The sequence below is a fragment of the Panthera onca genome, chromosome E3, assembly GCF_046562875.1.
Source record: "Panthera onca isolate mPanOnc1 chromosome E3, mPanOnc1 haplotype 2, whole genome shotgun sequence".
Classification (NCBI taxonomy): domain Eukaryota; kingdom Metazoa; phylum Chordata; class Mammalia; order Carnivora; family Felidae; genus Panthera; species Panthera onca.
Window position 1 is genome coordinate 38,663,418 of NC_138354.1, and position 14,722 is coordinate 38,678,139.

Below are 14,722 nucleotides of genomic sequence, written 5' to 3' on the forward strand. Positions count from 1 at the left end.
GCAGGCTTCATTCTAAAAATCCTTTTTTTTTTTTTTTTTTTATGGTAAAATATTTTGGTGCTGTACTTAACATAAAACGATTTTAGAGTTTATATACCATAACTGAGAATTGAAGTTTAAACTTCAGTTAAAGTAAAAACTTTAGTTTAACTAAGGTTTAGTAAAAACGTTAGTAAAAATGAATTTCATGTCACCTGAAGACTGTCGGAGATTCTGTTACTGTTGTCATGTTGCACATCCCGTCATGCAGCCAGTTCACACCTGGTTTATAGTTACCCAGTTTCTGGAAAGGATTCCTAAAACCTGTGGTTTTGATTACCTGCCTTATTAGTTGATGATATACATGTGTCTCTAGCTTAACAACCTGTTTGTACACAAGAGGATACAGTAAAAAATCAGTCTCTTGTTTGGTAGGACTTCTAAGAATATTCACGTTCACTCCAGGTCTCTTCATTACTTTAGTTAATCAACCTAGAGATCGCAAAACACTACGGTGGCCGAAAGGTACTTCAGGAGGAGAGCGGCTGAGTTGCCTGCTGTTGCTGGTTTGGGGAAGGGAAAGTGATCTTCCCTTCAAAAGGAAGAGAAGTCTGAGAGTTATTAAATAAGAAAGGATGGAAAACATACATAATAATTAGATCCTTTTTAGGAGTAAAAAGTGTGTGTACTTAAACTTCCAGAAGGAATCTCTAGAAATTGTTTTTCTTGGGAATGGGGGACTGAAGATAGTTCGGGGTGGGGGTGGGGGGGGGGTCTCTGCTTTGCACTTCATAGTCTTCTTGATGCTGAAAAAAAAAAAATCCAGAAATATAATACCTGCATCACAAAACTAGTGAAAGAGTAAATCACATCCAAAGCAAAACATCTTTAGTATTTGTGGTTAGGAGAATCTATCAAATGGTGAGAAGTGGAGATTTGTCTAATTCTGTTACAGATCTCTGGACCTGTAGCACAAATGACTTGAGCAAGTGCAGACTAACTTAGAGGCGCCATCCAGAGACAGGAAAATGTGATTGTGTTTAGAGTGATGTCCAGTCATCACTTGCTTTGTCACAAGCTCTGATTTTAAGAGAATCTTTCAAGTAGAGGTTTCTTCACAGATGTGCTAGAAGCTGCAGGACCTGACAGCCACCTGATGTTTCTTTGACTATTTTAAAATAATGTCAGCTTTCCCAGCGTGAGCAACATCTATCTTACCATTACGTTGGCTACAAAATGTTATATGTAGATCGTCACGTTCCTTTAGGAAAAAAAATAGTAGTTTTTGGAAAGTCCCTCTTTAAAGTGCTTTTTCTTTTGTCTTTTAAGCTCATGTGAACACTAAAACTATTTTACACTAATATTGAACCCATTTCAGGTTTGATCTTCAAACTGCAGACGCTCCAACTGGAAGTGTTCCAGGTGTTATCATCTGGGCTCGAGCTAATCACCGGGGCCTGGACACCCCAGGGGCTGCCCGACAAAAAAAAATCAATTTCTTTAATTACTTAAACGAATAGTTCCTTCGCATGGTTCAAAAATGAGAGGACACGCAGCTGTAGAGTGAAAGCCTCCCTCCCTCTACCTAGTGCCGCAGGTAACGGCTGCGAGTAGCTTGTGCTCTCCTCCACGGTTTCTCTCTTCAGGCAGACGCTGTTCTTAGTTCCTTTGCCCCCTTTCTGCCTTTCCTTCTTACCTTACCTTACAGTAAGGAAACAAACTGTTCACATTGTTGCAGACCTGCAGATAGCAGCCCCTGAAGAGCTTCCTTATCCCTTTCCATAGTATCCATTATATGAGATGGGCCATAACTGATTTCATCTGCTCCCCCCAGGTGGACACTTAGGTTATTTCCAGTCTTGTTTCCTCTCAAACAGTGCTTTAATGAACAGCCCTGCGATTATGTGTATGTCTATGGAACAGATTCCTAAAAAGGAATTAATGGTTAAAAGGAATATGCATTGTAATTTTGATCGTATCATCAAATTGTCCTTCAAGGGCTTGTATGTTGGTGGATTCTTAAAGCTTGAAAAGCAGCACACTCAGATCCATCGTAGACATCACTGGATATTTTGTCTCTGTTACTTATTAATTTTGTCTAGTTGATGGACACTCAGGTAATTCTTTAGCTTGTGATTCTCCATGATTCTGTATTTCTCAGTCGCTTGGGATTTAGCTATAATTTTATCATGTGTGTGTGTTTTTCCCTTTAAGACTTTTTTTTAGAGCAGTTTCAGGTTCACAGCAACATTGAGGAGAGGGTACAAAGATTTCCCATATACGCCCTGCCCCCACACGCACGGCACCCCCCTTAGCGCGTGTTTGTTACAGTCGATAAACCTACTCGGACGCTCATACTCACTTTACTCAAGGGTTCACTCTTGGTGTTGTGCATTCTTTTTTTTATTATTTTTTATTTTTTTTAACTTGTATTAAATTTTTTTAATGTTTATTTATTTTTGAGAGTGTGACTAGGGGAAGGGCAGAGAGAGAAGGAGACATGGAATCTGAGCTGTCAGCACAGCCCACGCTGGGCTTGAACCTGTGAATCGGGAGATCATGACCTGAGCCAAAGTTGGATGCTTAATTGACATGTTTCCATCATTATAATATCATACAGAGTATTTTCACTGCCCTAAACCGCCCCCATCCCCTGCCGGCTCCACTTGTTCACCACCCCCCCCCCCCAACTACTGACCTTTTTATTGTCTCCATAGTTTTGCCTTTTCCAGAATGACCTACAGTTGGAACCATGTAGTATGTTGCCTTTTCAGATTGGCTCCTTCTACTTAGTAATACACATTTAAGGTTCCTCTGTGTCTTGTCTTGTGGTGCTGAATGATATTCATTTGTCTGGATGTTGGTGTACTTTTTGGACTTCGTGTATTCATTTCCTGTTACGGGCTCTCCTAGGCCCACACACTTTTATATCCTGTACGCTGACACCTCCCAAGTCCAGACAGCGGTCTTTCCCCCTTTCTCCTGTCTTGGTGTTGCTGCCTGCCTGCTATATCTCCCAGCATTTGGGCCAGAGGACTGGTCTCCGATGTCCCTTGCTTGTTACTCATGCTGTAGCCAGATAGTCTGAGGCAGCTTGGCACCTGCAGTCTAGGCTTGCTTCTGCAGACGTTGGATGCTAGCACAGCACCCTATATTCCTCCTCTTCCAGGACTTTTCTTTTTTTCTCTTTTTTAGAAACAGCGTGAGTTGGGGAGAGGGGCGGGGGGTGGGGGTAGAAAGGGGGGGGGGAGGGAGGGAGGGAGAGAGAGAGGGAGAGAGGGAGAATGTCTTAAGCAGGCTCCATGCTCAGCACGGAGCCTGACGCGGGACTCGATCCCATGACCCTGTGATCATGACCTGAGCTGAAATTGAGTCAGACATTCACACGAGCCACCCAGGTGGCTCCCCCCCTCCCCCAGATTATTAATTGAGTTGCAGAGCGGATAGGCAGCTGGCTAAGCCCCCCTGCCCCCCTGGCTCTGGGTGCTCCTCAGCCGTGGTGGTGGAGAACAGTGAACCTCTTTCTGCTCCCTCTGCTCCAGACCATCTGGTTACAGTTGAGAATCTGCTGAGTGAATTACGGTTGGTCCAGTGGTGGTTCGCTGCTGTGACAGCATCTTCTGTCCCGCCTTTGTCTTAGGAAGGCTTAAAATCTCTTCCCTTCAGGGGGTCAGCACGTAAACCACGTTTAGGAAACTTAAATTGTCCTAGCCCTCTGGGCACAGCACTTGGAGCTTGTAAGCTTGTAAAGCTCATCGAGCGAGGCCAGGAGGCCGGCTGCCATTCCAGGACTCTGGTGATTGAGGTCCAGCGTGACAGGACTTTCAGTCAGGACTGTCTTGGGTTCTTTAAGGGGAAGGTAAACAGCAAACATTTGGTGAAACAAGATTTTTTTTTTTAATGTTTATTTTTGAAAGAGAGCGTGAGCGGGGGAGGAGCAGAGAGAGAGGGAGACACAGAATGGGAAGCAGGCTCCAGGCTCCGAGCTGTCAGCACAGAGCCCAACGCGGGGCCGAACTCAAGAACCGTGAGGTCAAGACCTGAGCCGAAGTTGGATGCTCAACCTACTGAGCCACCCAGGCGCCCTGAAACAAGATTTCTTGGTACTTGAAGCAAAGTAACCATGAAATGCATTTGTGAATGAAAAAAGAAAATGCTCAGATATTAATAGTAAATTATGTACATCAGACTCTACCTTTCTTGGGTAGACTTACTCTTGAAAAAGTATATGAATAAAGCAGGTATGTCCCCTCTGATTTACACCGTAGTTTGTAAGGTGCTGTAGTTTTATTTCCGTTAGTTTTATCTACTACGGTACCCTGGTTTCCCTCCCCTTGCTTCAGATGGTATAGTTCATGGTATTTAAATATTTAAAAGTACTTCCTGGGTAAGTTTCCATGTAAAAGAGTCTCCCTGGGCGGATCCTTCGGTAACATGAATATTTGTCCCATAAATTAGCTATAAATTTGGGTTTAATAAATTAAATTGTATTGTAACTCCTAACATGAGACTTACTTATACTAGAGAATAGAATTTGGGTTTTATTTTTTGTCCTATGCTCTGCTCTGTCTGATGAGCGATTATTATTTTTTTAACGTTTATTTATTTTTGAGAGACACAGAGTATGAGCAAGAGAGGGGCAGAGAGAAAGGGAGACACACAATCCCAAGCAGGCTCCAGGCTCTGAGCCGTCAGCACAGAGCTCAATGCCAGGCTTCAACTCACAAACTGTGAGATCGTGACCTGAGCCAAAGTCAGTTGCTAAACCGACTGAGCTACCCAGGTGTCCCTGATGAGCAATTATTTAAATGCACATTACTGGTGGATCGTCCCCAGAAAGACATTCTTCATTAGAGCCTTCTAGTGGGTCCCTCCCTCCTGCATCACTGCACACACCTGCAGAGGGACTCCTGCCATGCTGGAGTTGAAACTCACCGCAAGCAGAGTGGCTAGCTTGTTCTGTCTGCTCAGCTCCCTGCTTCCACCCCTCCCCATTTCCAGTGTCCCTGTCTCAACGTCTTCTCCTTCTAAAGATCTGCTCAGAGTTGGCCTCTCATTTGAAGACTTTCTTGCTTCCGTTCATTCCCTTACTCCACTTGCTTGTAATATCCGATATTTGTGTGTTAACAGTTTGCCTTTGTAACTTGGTGTCCATGGCCTGTCTCCCTCAGTTACATTATAATCCTTGGGGGGGCTGACTTTTATTCGAGTCTCAAATAAGCCCCGTTAGCCCTGAATGGAACGAAGTGTCGAGAGCGAGGACACAGCCGCACCATAGGGAGGCCGGGAGGAGGCAGATTCCCCAGCCAAGTCTGCTCTGGCTCATGAGCAGATAGTGATTCCGAGGAGGGGAAGCACTTTTTTGTTCAATACAAGATCACTGTTGAGAATGAAGTAAAAACCTCATTATTCTGTGCTAATTAGTGGGTGGTGTATCTGCATGAAAAGCTTGAATCACTGAAGATTTTAGAAGGAATTTACTTTAATTATTTCCTAATAGTCATTGTACCAAAAAAAAAAAAAAAAAAAAAAAAAGTCTTTCGGGAATGTCTTTAAATGCCTAGATAAAAATTATTTGTAATGGTCTAAATGCTAATAAAACGGTGTTCTTTCTTTTTCCTTTAAAAATGTTTTAATTCTGCGTCGTTGAAGAGTTGTCCCATTATCCACGCAATCCCATGAATTTTCAAAGCAGAGTAAGCTTTAATTCTCCTAGAATTGTCACACATTGTTAGGGCTTTACCATAGAGAGGGGACTGTTGTTGAGCATGAACCCTGTGCCGGACATGGGGTGTCAGGTCCTTGATGTGCATGTGTCTTTTAGTCCTCACAGCGACCTCAGAAGATGGTGCCCTGACAGACAGTGACTAATATTGATGGGACCCTTATTGCCTGTCAGGCTAAGGGCTGTATCCACGTTGTACGATTTAATCCTTTCATCAATGATCCTAGAGGGAAGTGCCGTTTTCTTTTCCATTTTAGAGCTAAGGAAATAGTAAGGAGGTGTAGGAGGAGGAAGTGACAGATATGGGCCTGAATCAAGACCTCGAGGTACTTTTCTCACCACACCGGGCTGTGGCTCCTGCGTCGCGAGTGTCTGACTAATGTATTAATGACTGTGCCACGGGGGTCTCGAATGGTCTCCAGATCATCTAAGAATTAGAACCCTGTGAAAGTGTTTACCCTTCTGTCATTGCCTCCTCTTTAGATATGAGCCTTTTCAGAATGCCTTGCCCGTTTGGATTAATTTTTGTATCCAGTTTTGTCTCGGGAATTAAAAATTCTTTTTGTAAAAGTTTCCAGGGCTGATGTATAAAAGTGCTGAGCGTTCTTAAGATTTAAGAGAAACATTTGAATAGTTCTAGTACGAGTAATGCCGAAAGAGACGTAAAGAAATTACGGAAAGAAAAACAAAAGCAGACCTTTTTCACTGAGAGTAAGGGCTGCAGAGAGCCGTGGGCGTGGGTGGGGAAGGCAGGGTATCTGTGGGAGGGGAGTTTCATGCTTGAGAGTAGAGAAACATGAACATGAAACAGCGTCTAAACTCTCACTCTTAGGTTTTTCCTCAAGCTAACATCTCTTATTCTGTGTTAATGCCGTTTAATCTTTACATCAGCCATGGGATGGAGGGCCATGGATGCCGAGGGGGAGCTGGAGGGAGAAGTAACCTGATTGGTCCCCTGCAGGATGAGGCTGCGGGAAGGGGAAGCAGGGCGGGGGAGAATTCATTATTGAATTTTGTTCTCTTTGTTTCTCTTTTATGAAAGTAGTCATAAATGTTAAGATGACTATTTTATATCTTTGGCTACACAAGGCAAGTGTTAAAATTGATACTGTGTATCCTGTAACTTGGGCACTCTTCTGTGTAATTCACTCATTCCCTCAGCGTGAAGGGGTTTGTAGAGAGGCCGATTCACAGAAGCATTTTATGCAAGGCACTGAGTAGACACTATCCCTCGGTCATGGTCCTTAAAGCCTTGTGAATTTTAACTGGGAGTTGATAGTATGCTTTTAAGACTCAGTCATGTCTGCCGACTATAGAAGAGTTACTACCTCTGGCCAGTACAAGATTTGATCAACTCGATTGTGTACATTCGAAAGAAAAATCAGTTCTGCCAGTCGGAGAATTTGGGGCCCCGATTGCCATTGAAAGGAAAAAAATAAGGTGTTCCGACAGAAAGAGGAGAGTTCGAAAACCTGAGGAAGGATGTGTTTTGTGGATGATTGGCTCAGCTGCATCAGACTCTTCAAACAAAACTGTTTTCAGATGTTACAGGCTGGATGGATGGATTCAGCTACTTACCTGGTATTTGATTTGTAAAATGAAGAGCTTTTTTTCACGGTACCTGATAGTAGTTCTTTACTTGTTTAAGATGAAATACTGACTTCTGATAATGGTGGATAAGAATGGATCTTAGAACATGTGTAGGATGCCTTGTCTTTCAGTGTTGAGAGGGGCTTGTTTCCTGGAGCAGGGTTTCTCTGAGCAGTCTAGAAGTGAAACATCCCTTGCGACCATGCTGGATGAAGACCTTCCATGCTGTGGATGTCCTAACTTTGTAGGAGTGTGACAGAGACCGGGAAGCCTATAGCTACCTTTTTCTCACATCAGCTTAATGAAAGGGACGGACTCTAGGGTGGCATCTGAAGAGCCCCAAGAGAGAAAATTCCGGTTGGCTATAGAGGCATGACAGGCGGGGTTTGCCGTGTGACAGAGAAGTCTCCTGCGAGAGGTGAGCCCCTAGAAAGCATGTTCCCATAAGTCTCATTCAGCCTCAGCTCTGTTCTCTCCTGGGTCCCCCGGTAACTTGGTAGAGAGAAGGGAACTTACCTGGGACTGGAAGTTATAACACTCAATCTTGAATTTTAGGAACTTCCGGTGATTCAGATTGGTATTGCCCAACCATTGTGTTGGGACACTGTGGTGTGTAGAAAGCATAACTGTGTATGTTGCAATATCCTGGCTCTCCTTCTTCACTCTCCGTTGTCAATTTTTTGAACTGGAGAATAGGGAACACGGTGACAGTAATGGTGAGAAGGGTGGTATTGTGAGTACGGATGGCCCTCCGCAAGCCGTCTTTATTTTATAGACTGTTGTCTATTTGGGTGTATACACGTTCATAAGTGTTGGGACTGGTAGGTGAGGACGTGAGTAGAATTAGTCAATTCTTTGTACAGCTGAATGGCTGGGAGATGCGTTTGGGCTGAAATAAGATGAGAAAAGTGGTCAAGGTGGACAAAATGTGTCAAACCAGTACAAACCAAAAGTGAGCCCAAGACATGCTGCCTTGTGACACTTGTCAAAGTTGCGTGTGCATTTGGAGTAGAGGTATGGTAAACCATTAAAAAAAACAACAACCCCAAACTGGTAAATTTGAGAGTGACAGGATGGTGGGTGATTCCTTAAAGGTAAGATATTTAAAAGTTTTTGTGCGATATGGAATAAGAAAACCAGCATGTGCCCTGTTCCAGCTTTCTTCGTATAACCCTGGGATGTCGGCCCTGTTTCACACTCGAGGGAAGTGAGATGCACACGTGGAGCAGCTTGCTCAGGGACATGGGGCTGGTCGATTCAGCCAGGATTTGGACACGGGTGTTCCTTTTCCTTCCTCGTTGCCCATTCTCACACCGGAGTGGGGACCCTCGCTCTGACACTGCCGTGTTTATGCGTTCAGGTTTGTCTGCTCTGGTCCTGGCCTCGCTGCCCTCTCCTAGGAAAAGTGCTTCCAGACGCTTGGAAGAGCCAGTCAGGGAACTTCTGCAGGTTGTTCGAAACTTTAGATATTAAATATTTGGAGTTCATTTCCTTCTAAGGATTTACAGTGTTTGACACCGTCTCTTAATCCCCTCCCTGGGAAATAGAAAGGAAACTCGATCTCTGTCATCATGGTTCCTACTTGCTGGTTTAGATGTAGTTTCATTTTCATGTTCATACGTTGAGAAGCATTGCATTAAAACACACACACACACACACACACACACACACACACACACACACTGGTTTGTTGGTTTCTTGGGTTTTTTTATTTGTTTTTTAAGAATGTGGAGTACGGGCGCCTTCCTTGCTCAGTTGGTAGCGACTGTGACTCTTGATCTTGGGGTTGTGACTTGGAGCCCCACGTTGGGTCTACATAGAGATTACTTAAAAATAAAATCTTAAAAGAATACGGAATAAAAACGTGTGCGTGTGGCTAGAGTCTGGAAGGCAACAAAACTTGAGTTACCTTGGAGAGTTGTTTTCTTTTTCCTTGATTTCATGTGTTTTTTTAAAAAAATTTTATTTGATGTGTTCTTTGTATCTGGAGACCTTAGTGAATCTCCAAATTCAGGACAACATAATGCCATAAGAGCTATGGAATGGAACCCACCAAACCACATCGAGATGCAAAAAGCCCTGATCACTGGTTGTGTCTCAGCTGTCTGTTGTATCCAGGAGTCAGCTCCTGTGTCTCTTCCTAATTACATGTCCTGTAATCTGGAGGAAGCAACCCCAAATTGAGGGACGTTCTACAAAACCAACTGGCCTGTCCTCTTCAAAAATGTCAGAGTTATGAAAGAACAAGCCTAAGGGACCTTCCCAGACGAAAAGACAAAGACATGACAGCGAGGTGCACTGGGGCCCGGAATTGGGCTTTAGACCAGGAGAGGGAATGTGATGAAGGGTGTTCATGAGACAACTGGTCACATTTGAGTAAGGGCAGTCAGTACATTAAGTATTGGGTCAGAGTTAAATTTACTAAATTTCATAAATGTGCTGTGTTTTTGTAAAATGGTGTTCTTAGGAGATGCGTGGTCAAACACTTGGGAAGAAGGGCTCATACTGTCTGCAACTTGCTCTCACAGGTTCTACAAAAACTCTGTGTGTGTGTGTGTGTGTGTGTGTACAGTTGCAAGTAATTTCCAATTCCTTCTAGTCGGGTAGGATGAGTTTGATATGTATTAGAGGTGGTCTGTACATAACACGTATGTACAGAGAACTTTGGAAGCCGAAAAGAGGGACGGGTCCGCTCTGCAGGGGCAGCCTGAAGGAAGTCTTCAGAGTCACTGTGTTGAACCTGAGTGAGAGGGAGGGGTGTTGTGACCAAGAGAGAGAGCATCCAGAAGAAGGATTTCTGCGTATGACAGCCCACCGTGTTGTGGCTGGAAGGTAGGGCACATCAGAAGGTGCCAGGGGTTGCTCAGGGGCCACTCCTGATGGCCTGGTATGCCTTATGAAGGAGTGTGAACTTCATCCATAGACATGATGGCGATACCAAGATGCCTTCGGCTACACGTTTCATTAAACTTCAGCTAGAATGGCTTAAATGATAGGAAGTGTATTTTCTCACATCACAGGAAATCTGAAGGCAGGGAGGGTCCAGAGTTGGATAATTCAGCTTAGAGATGGCTTCATGAACCCAGTGTCTAGTTTTGCTGTAGCCCGTCCTTACTTAGTGTGTGAGTGGTGTCTCCTCTCCTGTCTGGGGAGGGAAAGGGAGATTTCTTCCTGAGCATGCCTTACTGTAAGGAAGGAGAACCTTGTCCAGAACAGTCTTGGCCAACTTGCCTTCAATTCTCTTTGCTGGGATTGCATCCCTGCAAGAAGGTACTTGTGGTGGGTGGCTCTTGAGTCACTCTTGCTCCTGCAGCTGGGACGGTGTTGCCCTTCCTTAGAGGAACCTTGGAGCGGTCACGCGAGGGGCTTGCTGGGTCAGCAGTCTATCGGTCCTGCCGCCGTGGAGAAGACCCTTCAGTTTTTCAGAGTGGGGAGTGGGAGCGGGAGTGGCTGTATTTAAACAACGGAAACAGACGCATGCACTCATCACCCCACCACTTTGACCAGTACCACTATTTATTTTTGGCCCGTTGCTGTCCAGCTACTGCCCACGTGCACGTACTTCAGTTCTAATCTTACTTGACGTGCCATTTTACATACGATGTCATTTGCATGTTTTTGCATAACATGCATATTTTCCTACCTTTTTAGTCTTCGACGTTATTTTAAGAGATAAATAACGTTTTGTAATATCCTACAGTAATTTATTAAACCTTCTGTTATTGTGGAACGGTAATAACGGCTAATACGATGGAACACTTAGCCCCACAGGCACTGTTGGTTGGAATGATTTACGTTTATTAATTCACGTAGTCCCCACGAAACCTGTGAGGTCTGGTGGCCATTATCACCGCACCCCCCCCCCCCCCCCCGCCCCATTTCCAGACAGAGGAAACCAAGGTGTAGAAAGTCGAGGGAGCTCAGAGCTAGTACGTGAGGGACTAGAAGCAGAGCTGGGCTCACAGGCAGTCGGGTCCTCGGTCTACCCATTGGGCTGGGCCGCCTCCGCACCTTGTCTGTGCCATGTCGATGCCACACACACGGCCACTCGTGTTGTTTCCTACACATCTTGTCCTTTGTGCACGTGGCCAGGTGGCTTCGGGGTGAAGGAGGCGTGGTCGGTGAGGGACTGAGGGACGGAGATGACACAGAGGCCACACGAGAGAGAAATGGTACTTTGAGAGGGACTGGGAAATCCTGTGTGCTCATGCTTGGAGGTCCCCGTGCTGCCCGTAACCCCTCTCACGTCAGACAAGTAGTTGTCAGGTTGTTTTCTTTTCCTTTTAACTGTTCTTAGTTCCTTTACATGTCTTTAATTTCTGCAGCTTCAACACTGTGAGAACTCTCATATTCTGTTTAGGCTCGGGTTTTGTTTTGTTTTTGTTTTTCTTTAATAATTTACCGTTTAACTCTGTGATCACTTAAGGTTAGAGTTTAATTTCCCCAAATTGCTTTTCATCTCACCTGATGCCCATTTATCAGGGCACACATACATTCTCCAGAGCATTTTAACATAATTTGGTGAAGGTTTAATTGATTAATTTCCTCTAATTCCATTAATTTCCTTTAATTTGTATATCTACGTTTCTCCTCACACCACATGATTTGATTATTGTTTTAGAATATATGATAAAATCTAGTAGGGCCGACCCTCCTCTCATCTCTGTTTAACTTCTCCTCCTTTGGCGTTTGAAGATTAGCCTTCCCTGTTTTATTTTCCCAAGTGAAGTTTCCAGTCATTTTAACGTTACTCTTAAGACGTGCCAGTGTTCTCGGGCGGTGCTCCTTTGGGTTAAGGTCATAGTGACATAATGACATTTGGAAAGCTCTTACGGTTGCTTAGTTTCTCATTTCCATTTCTGTTTAATTTCTAGATTTTGGATCATTGTTTGACTTGGAAAATGATCTTCCTGATGAGCTGATCCCCAATGGAGGAGAATTAGGCCTTATAAACAGTGGGAACCTTGTTCCAGATGCTGCTTCCAAACATAAACAACTGTCGGAGCTTCTGCGCGGAGGCAGCGGCTCTAGTATCAACCCAGGAATAGGAAATGTTAGCGCCAGCAGCCCCGTGCAGCAAGGCCTCGGTGGGCAGGCTCAAGGGCAGCCGAACAGTGCAAACATGGCCAGCCTGGGTGCCATGGGCAAGAGCCCTCTGAACCAGGGAGATTCTTCAGCCCCCAGCCTGCCCAAACAGGCAGCCAGCACCTCTGGGCCCACTCCCCCTGCTTCCCAAGCACTGAATCCGCAAGCACAAAAGCAAGTGGGGCTGGTGACCAGCAGCCCTGCCACGTCGCAGACGGGACCTGGGATCTGCATGAATGCTAACTTTAACCAGACCCACCCTGCCCTCCTCAATAGTAACTCTGGCCATAGTTTAATGAACCAGGCCCAGCAAGGACAGGCGCAAGTCATGAATGGCTCTCTTGGGGCGGCCGGCAGAGGAAGGGGAGCTGGGATGCCGTACCCCGCGCCCGCCATGCAGGGGGCCTCGAGCAGCGTGTTGGCCGAGACGTTAACGCAGGTCTCGCCGCAAATGGCCAGTCACGCGGGACTGAACACGGCGCAGGCAGGAGGCATGACCAAGGTAAGTGAGCTGAAGTGCTCTGAATGCTTCCTACTCCTGGGGGCGGGGAGCTTCTCCTTCCTAGCAGGTAACGCGGTAACGGGGGTGGGGGCTGGTGGAATGCGGCATGTTCCTGCCTCCTTCAGTCTTTCCCTCTGCACCTCAGATTTGGAGGAGGGAGAGTTGGTACCTGGAACCCAGAGAGAAAGATCTCTGCCCCTGTCCTTAAAGTGGGAATTCTTGGGGCGCCTGGGTGGCTCAGTCGGTTGAACGTCCGACTCTTGATTTCGGCTCAGGTCGTGGTCCCAGGGTCGTGGGATCGAGCCCTGTGTCGGGCTCTGCATTTAGTGTGGGGCCTGCTTGTGATTCTGTCTTTACCTCTTCCCCCTCCCCCACTCGTGCACGCTCTCTCTCTAAAATGCAGTACAGTAAGGTGGGAATTGTTAAAGAAGCCCGCAGTAGAGTAACCTGCACGCGAGGCAGTTGAGAACGTTGGGAAGGTATCTGGACTAATTGCCAGTTTTCAGCCCCTGAGGAAGATGTGTGCACATAGGACCGCATGGTTGAAAGAGGCACCTTCTGCTGGGAATCAGCTTTGTGTCGCATCCCTGACTCTCGTGGAGGCTGCTCTATCCCGCTTTTACCCAGCTGACGGAGTTGTCGCCCGGTAGACCCTTTCCTTTTGACATTCGCCCGGCCGGCCAAGTGTCTCTTGTCCCAGTCCCCATTTTACCAGCAAAGAAGCTGCATTCCGGGCTGCTCAGCTGCCTGCCCTGAGGAGGCGGCGGAGCCTGGGCAGCTTGGGCCTTCGGGTCACAGGAGAGACTTGGGAGCTGTGGTCCCCAGAGTGGGGTCCTTGGGCCGGCAGGGGCAGCGTCTGCAAGGAGCTTGTTAGAAGCGCAGAGCTCCCGACTCGGAACGTAGGGTGGGGCCCGGCGCCCTGCGCTCTCCGGGGGGCCTATGTAGGCTGGGCTCTGGCTTGTAGCCACCGGCCTGCAGTGGGCAGCGGGCATGCAGAGTGGCGGCTGAACTCGGAGAGCAGGGAGGGGAGAAGCTGGGGAGATGGGAGACGGGACAGGAAGGGGGCAGGCTGATTCTCAGTGAGGGAGCAGGCCCCGCAGAGGCTCCCAGACGAAGGCTACTCAGCGGCGGCCACTGGAGCACCTGTTTCAGGCAGCATTTGGAACAGCAAGTTCTAGAACAGTAGAATCGTTTGGCTGTTGCTTGGATTTGAGCCGTCCAAATAAAGGAAAAGGAGAAGTAAGAGTAGCACGCAGTCTCCCCACAAGGCTCATGGGGGCATTGGGAGAGGCACGGGAAACCCGAGGACTGTCTTAGGTAAGGAGACCATTTTTTTTTTTAACTTGGGAAATAAAAATGAGATAGAGTTGACCATTGAACAACACAAGTTTGAACTATGTGAGTCTGTTTATATGTGGGTGGTTTTTTTTTCCATAAACACGGTACTGTAAATGCATTTTCCTTATGATTTTGTTATAACATTTTCTTTTCTCTAGCTGGCTTTATTGTAAGAAAACAGTATATAATACGTATATGTAACATACAAAATAAGTGTTAAACTACTGTTTATGTTATTGGCAAGGCTTCCGATCAGTAGTAGGCTATTAGTGGTTAAGTTTTCAGGAAATCCAAAGTTCTATGCCAATTTTCAACTGGGTGGGGGTCAGAGCCTCAGACCCCTGCATTGTTCAGCAGTCACCTATAATTCCAGACATTAAAATTGCATTTCTCTCTCTTGGAATGTTGTTAAAGGGGAATGTGAAGTTCACTTTTACTTGTCCCTGGCATTTGCAGAGGACACCTGCATTCTAGAGGTCGGTTGAGAAGAGATTTCTGTGGGT

The 14,722-nt window shown here is 46.0% G+C and overlaps 1 protein-coding gene across 2 annotated transcripts in view; it reads left to right on the plus strand.

The window, feature by feature from the left end:
- The window catches only part of CREBBP (CREB binding lysine acetyltransferase), a 126,026-nt gene that overhangs the window by 11,067 nt on the left and 100,237 nt on the right, over positions 1-14,722 (plus strand). For both annotated transcript variants that reach the window (XM_078440146.2, XM_078440148.2), the window contains exon 2: positions 12,169-12,881. In XM_078440146.2, the coding sequence (XP_078296272.2) occupies positions 12,169-12,881 (713 nt within the window). The remainder of the gene's footprint in view (positions 1-12,168; positions 12,882-14,722) is intronic.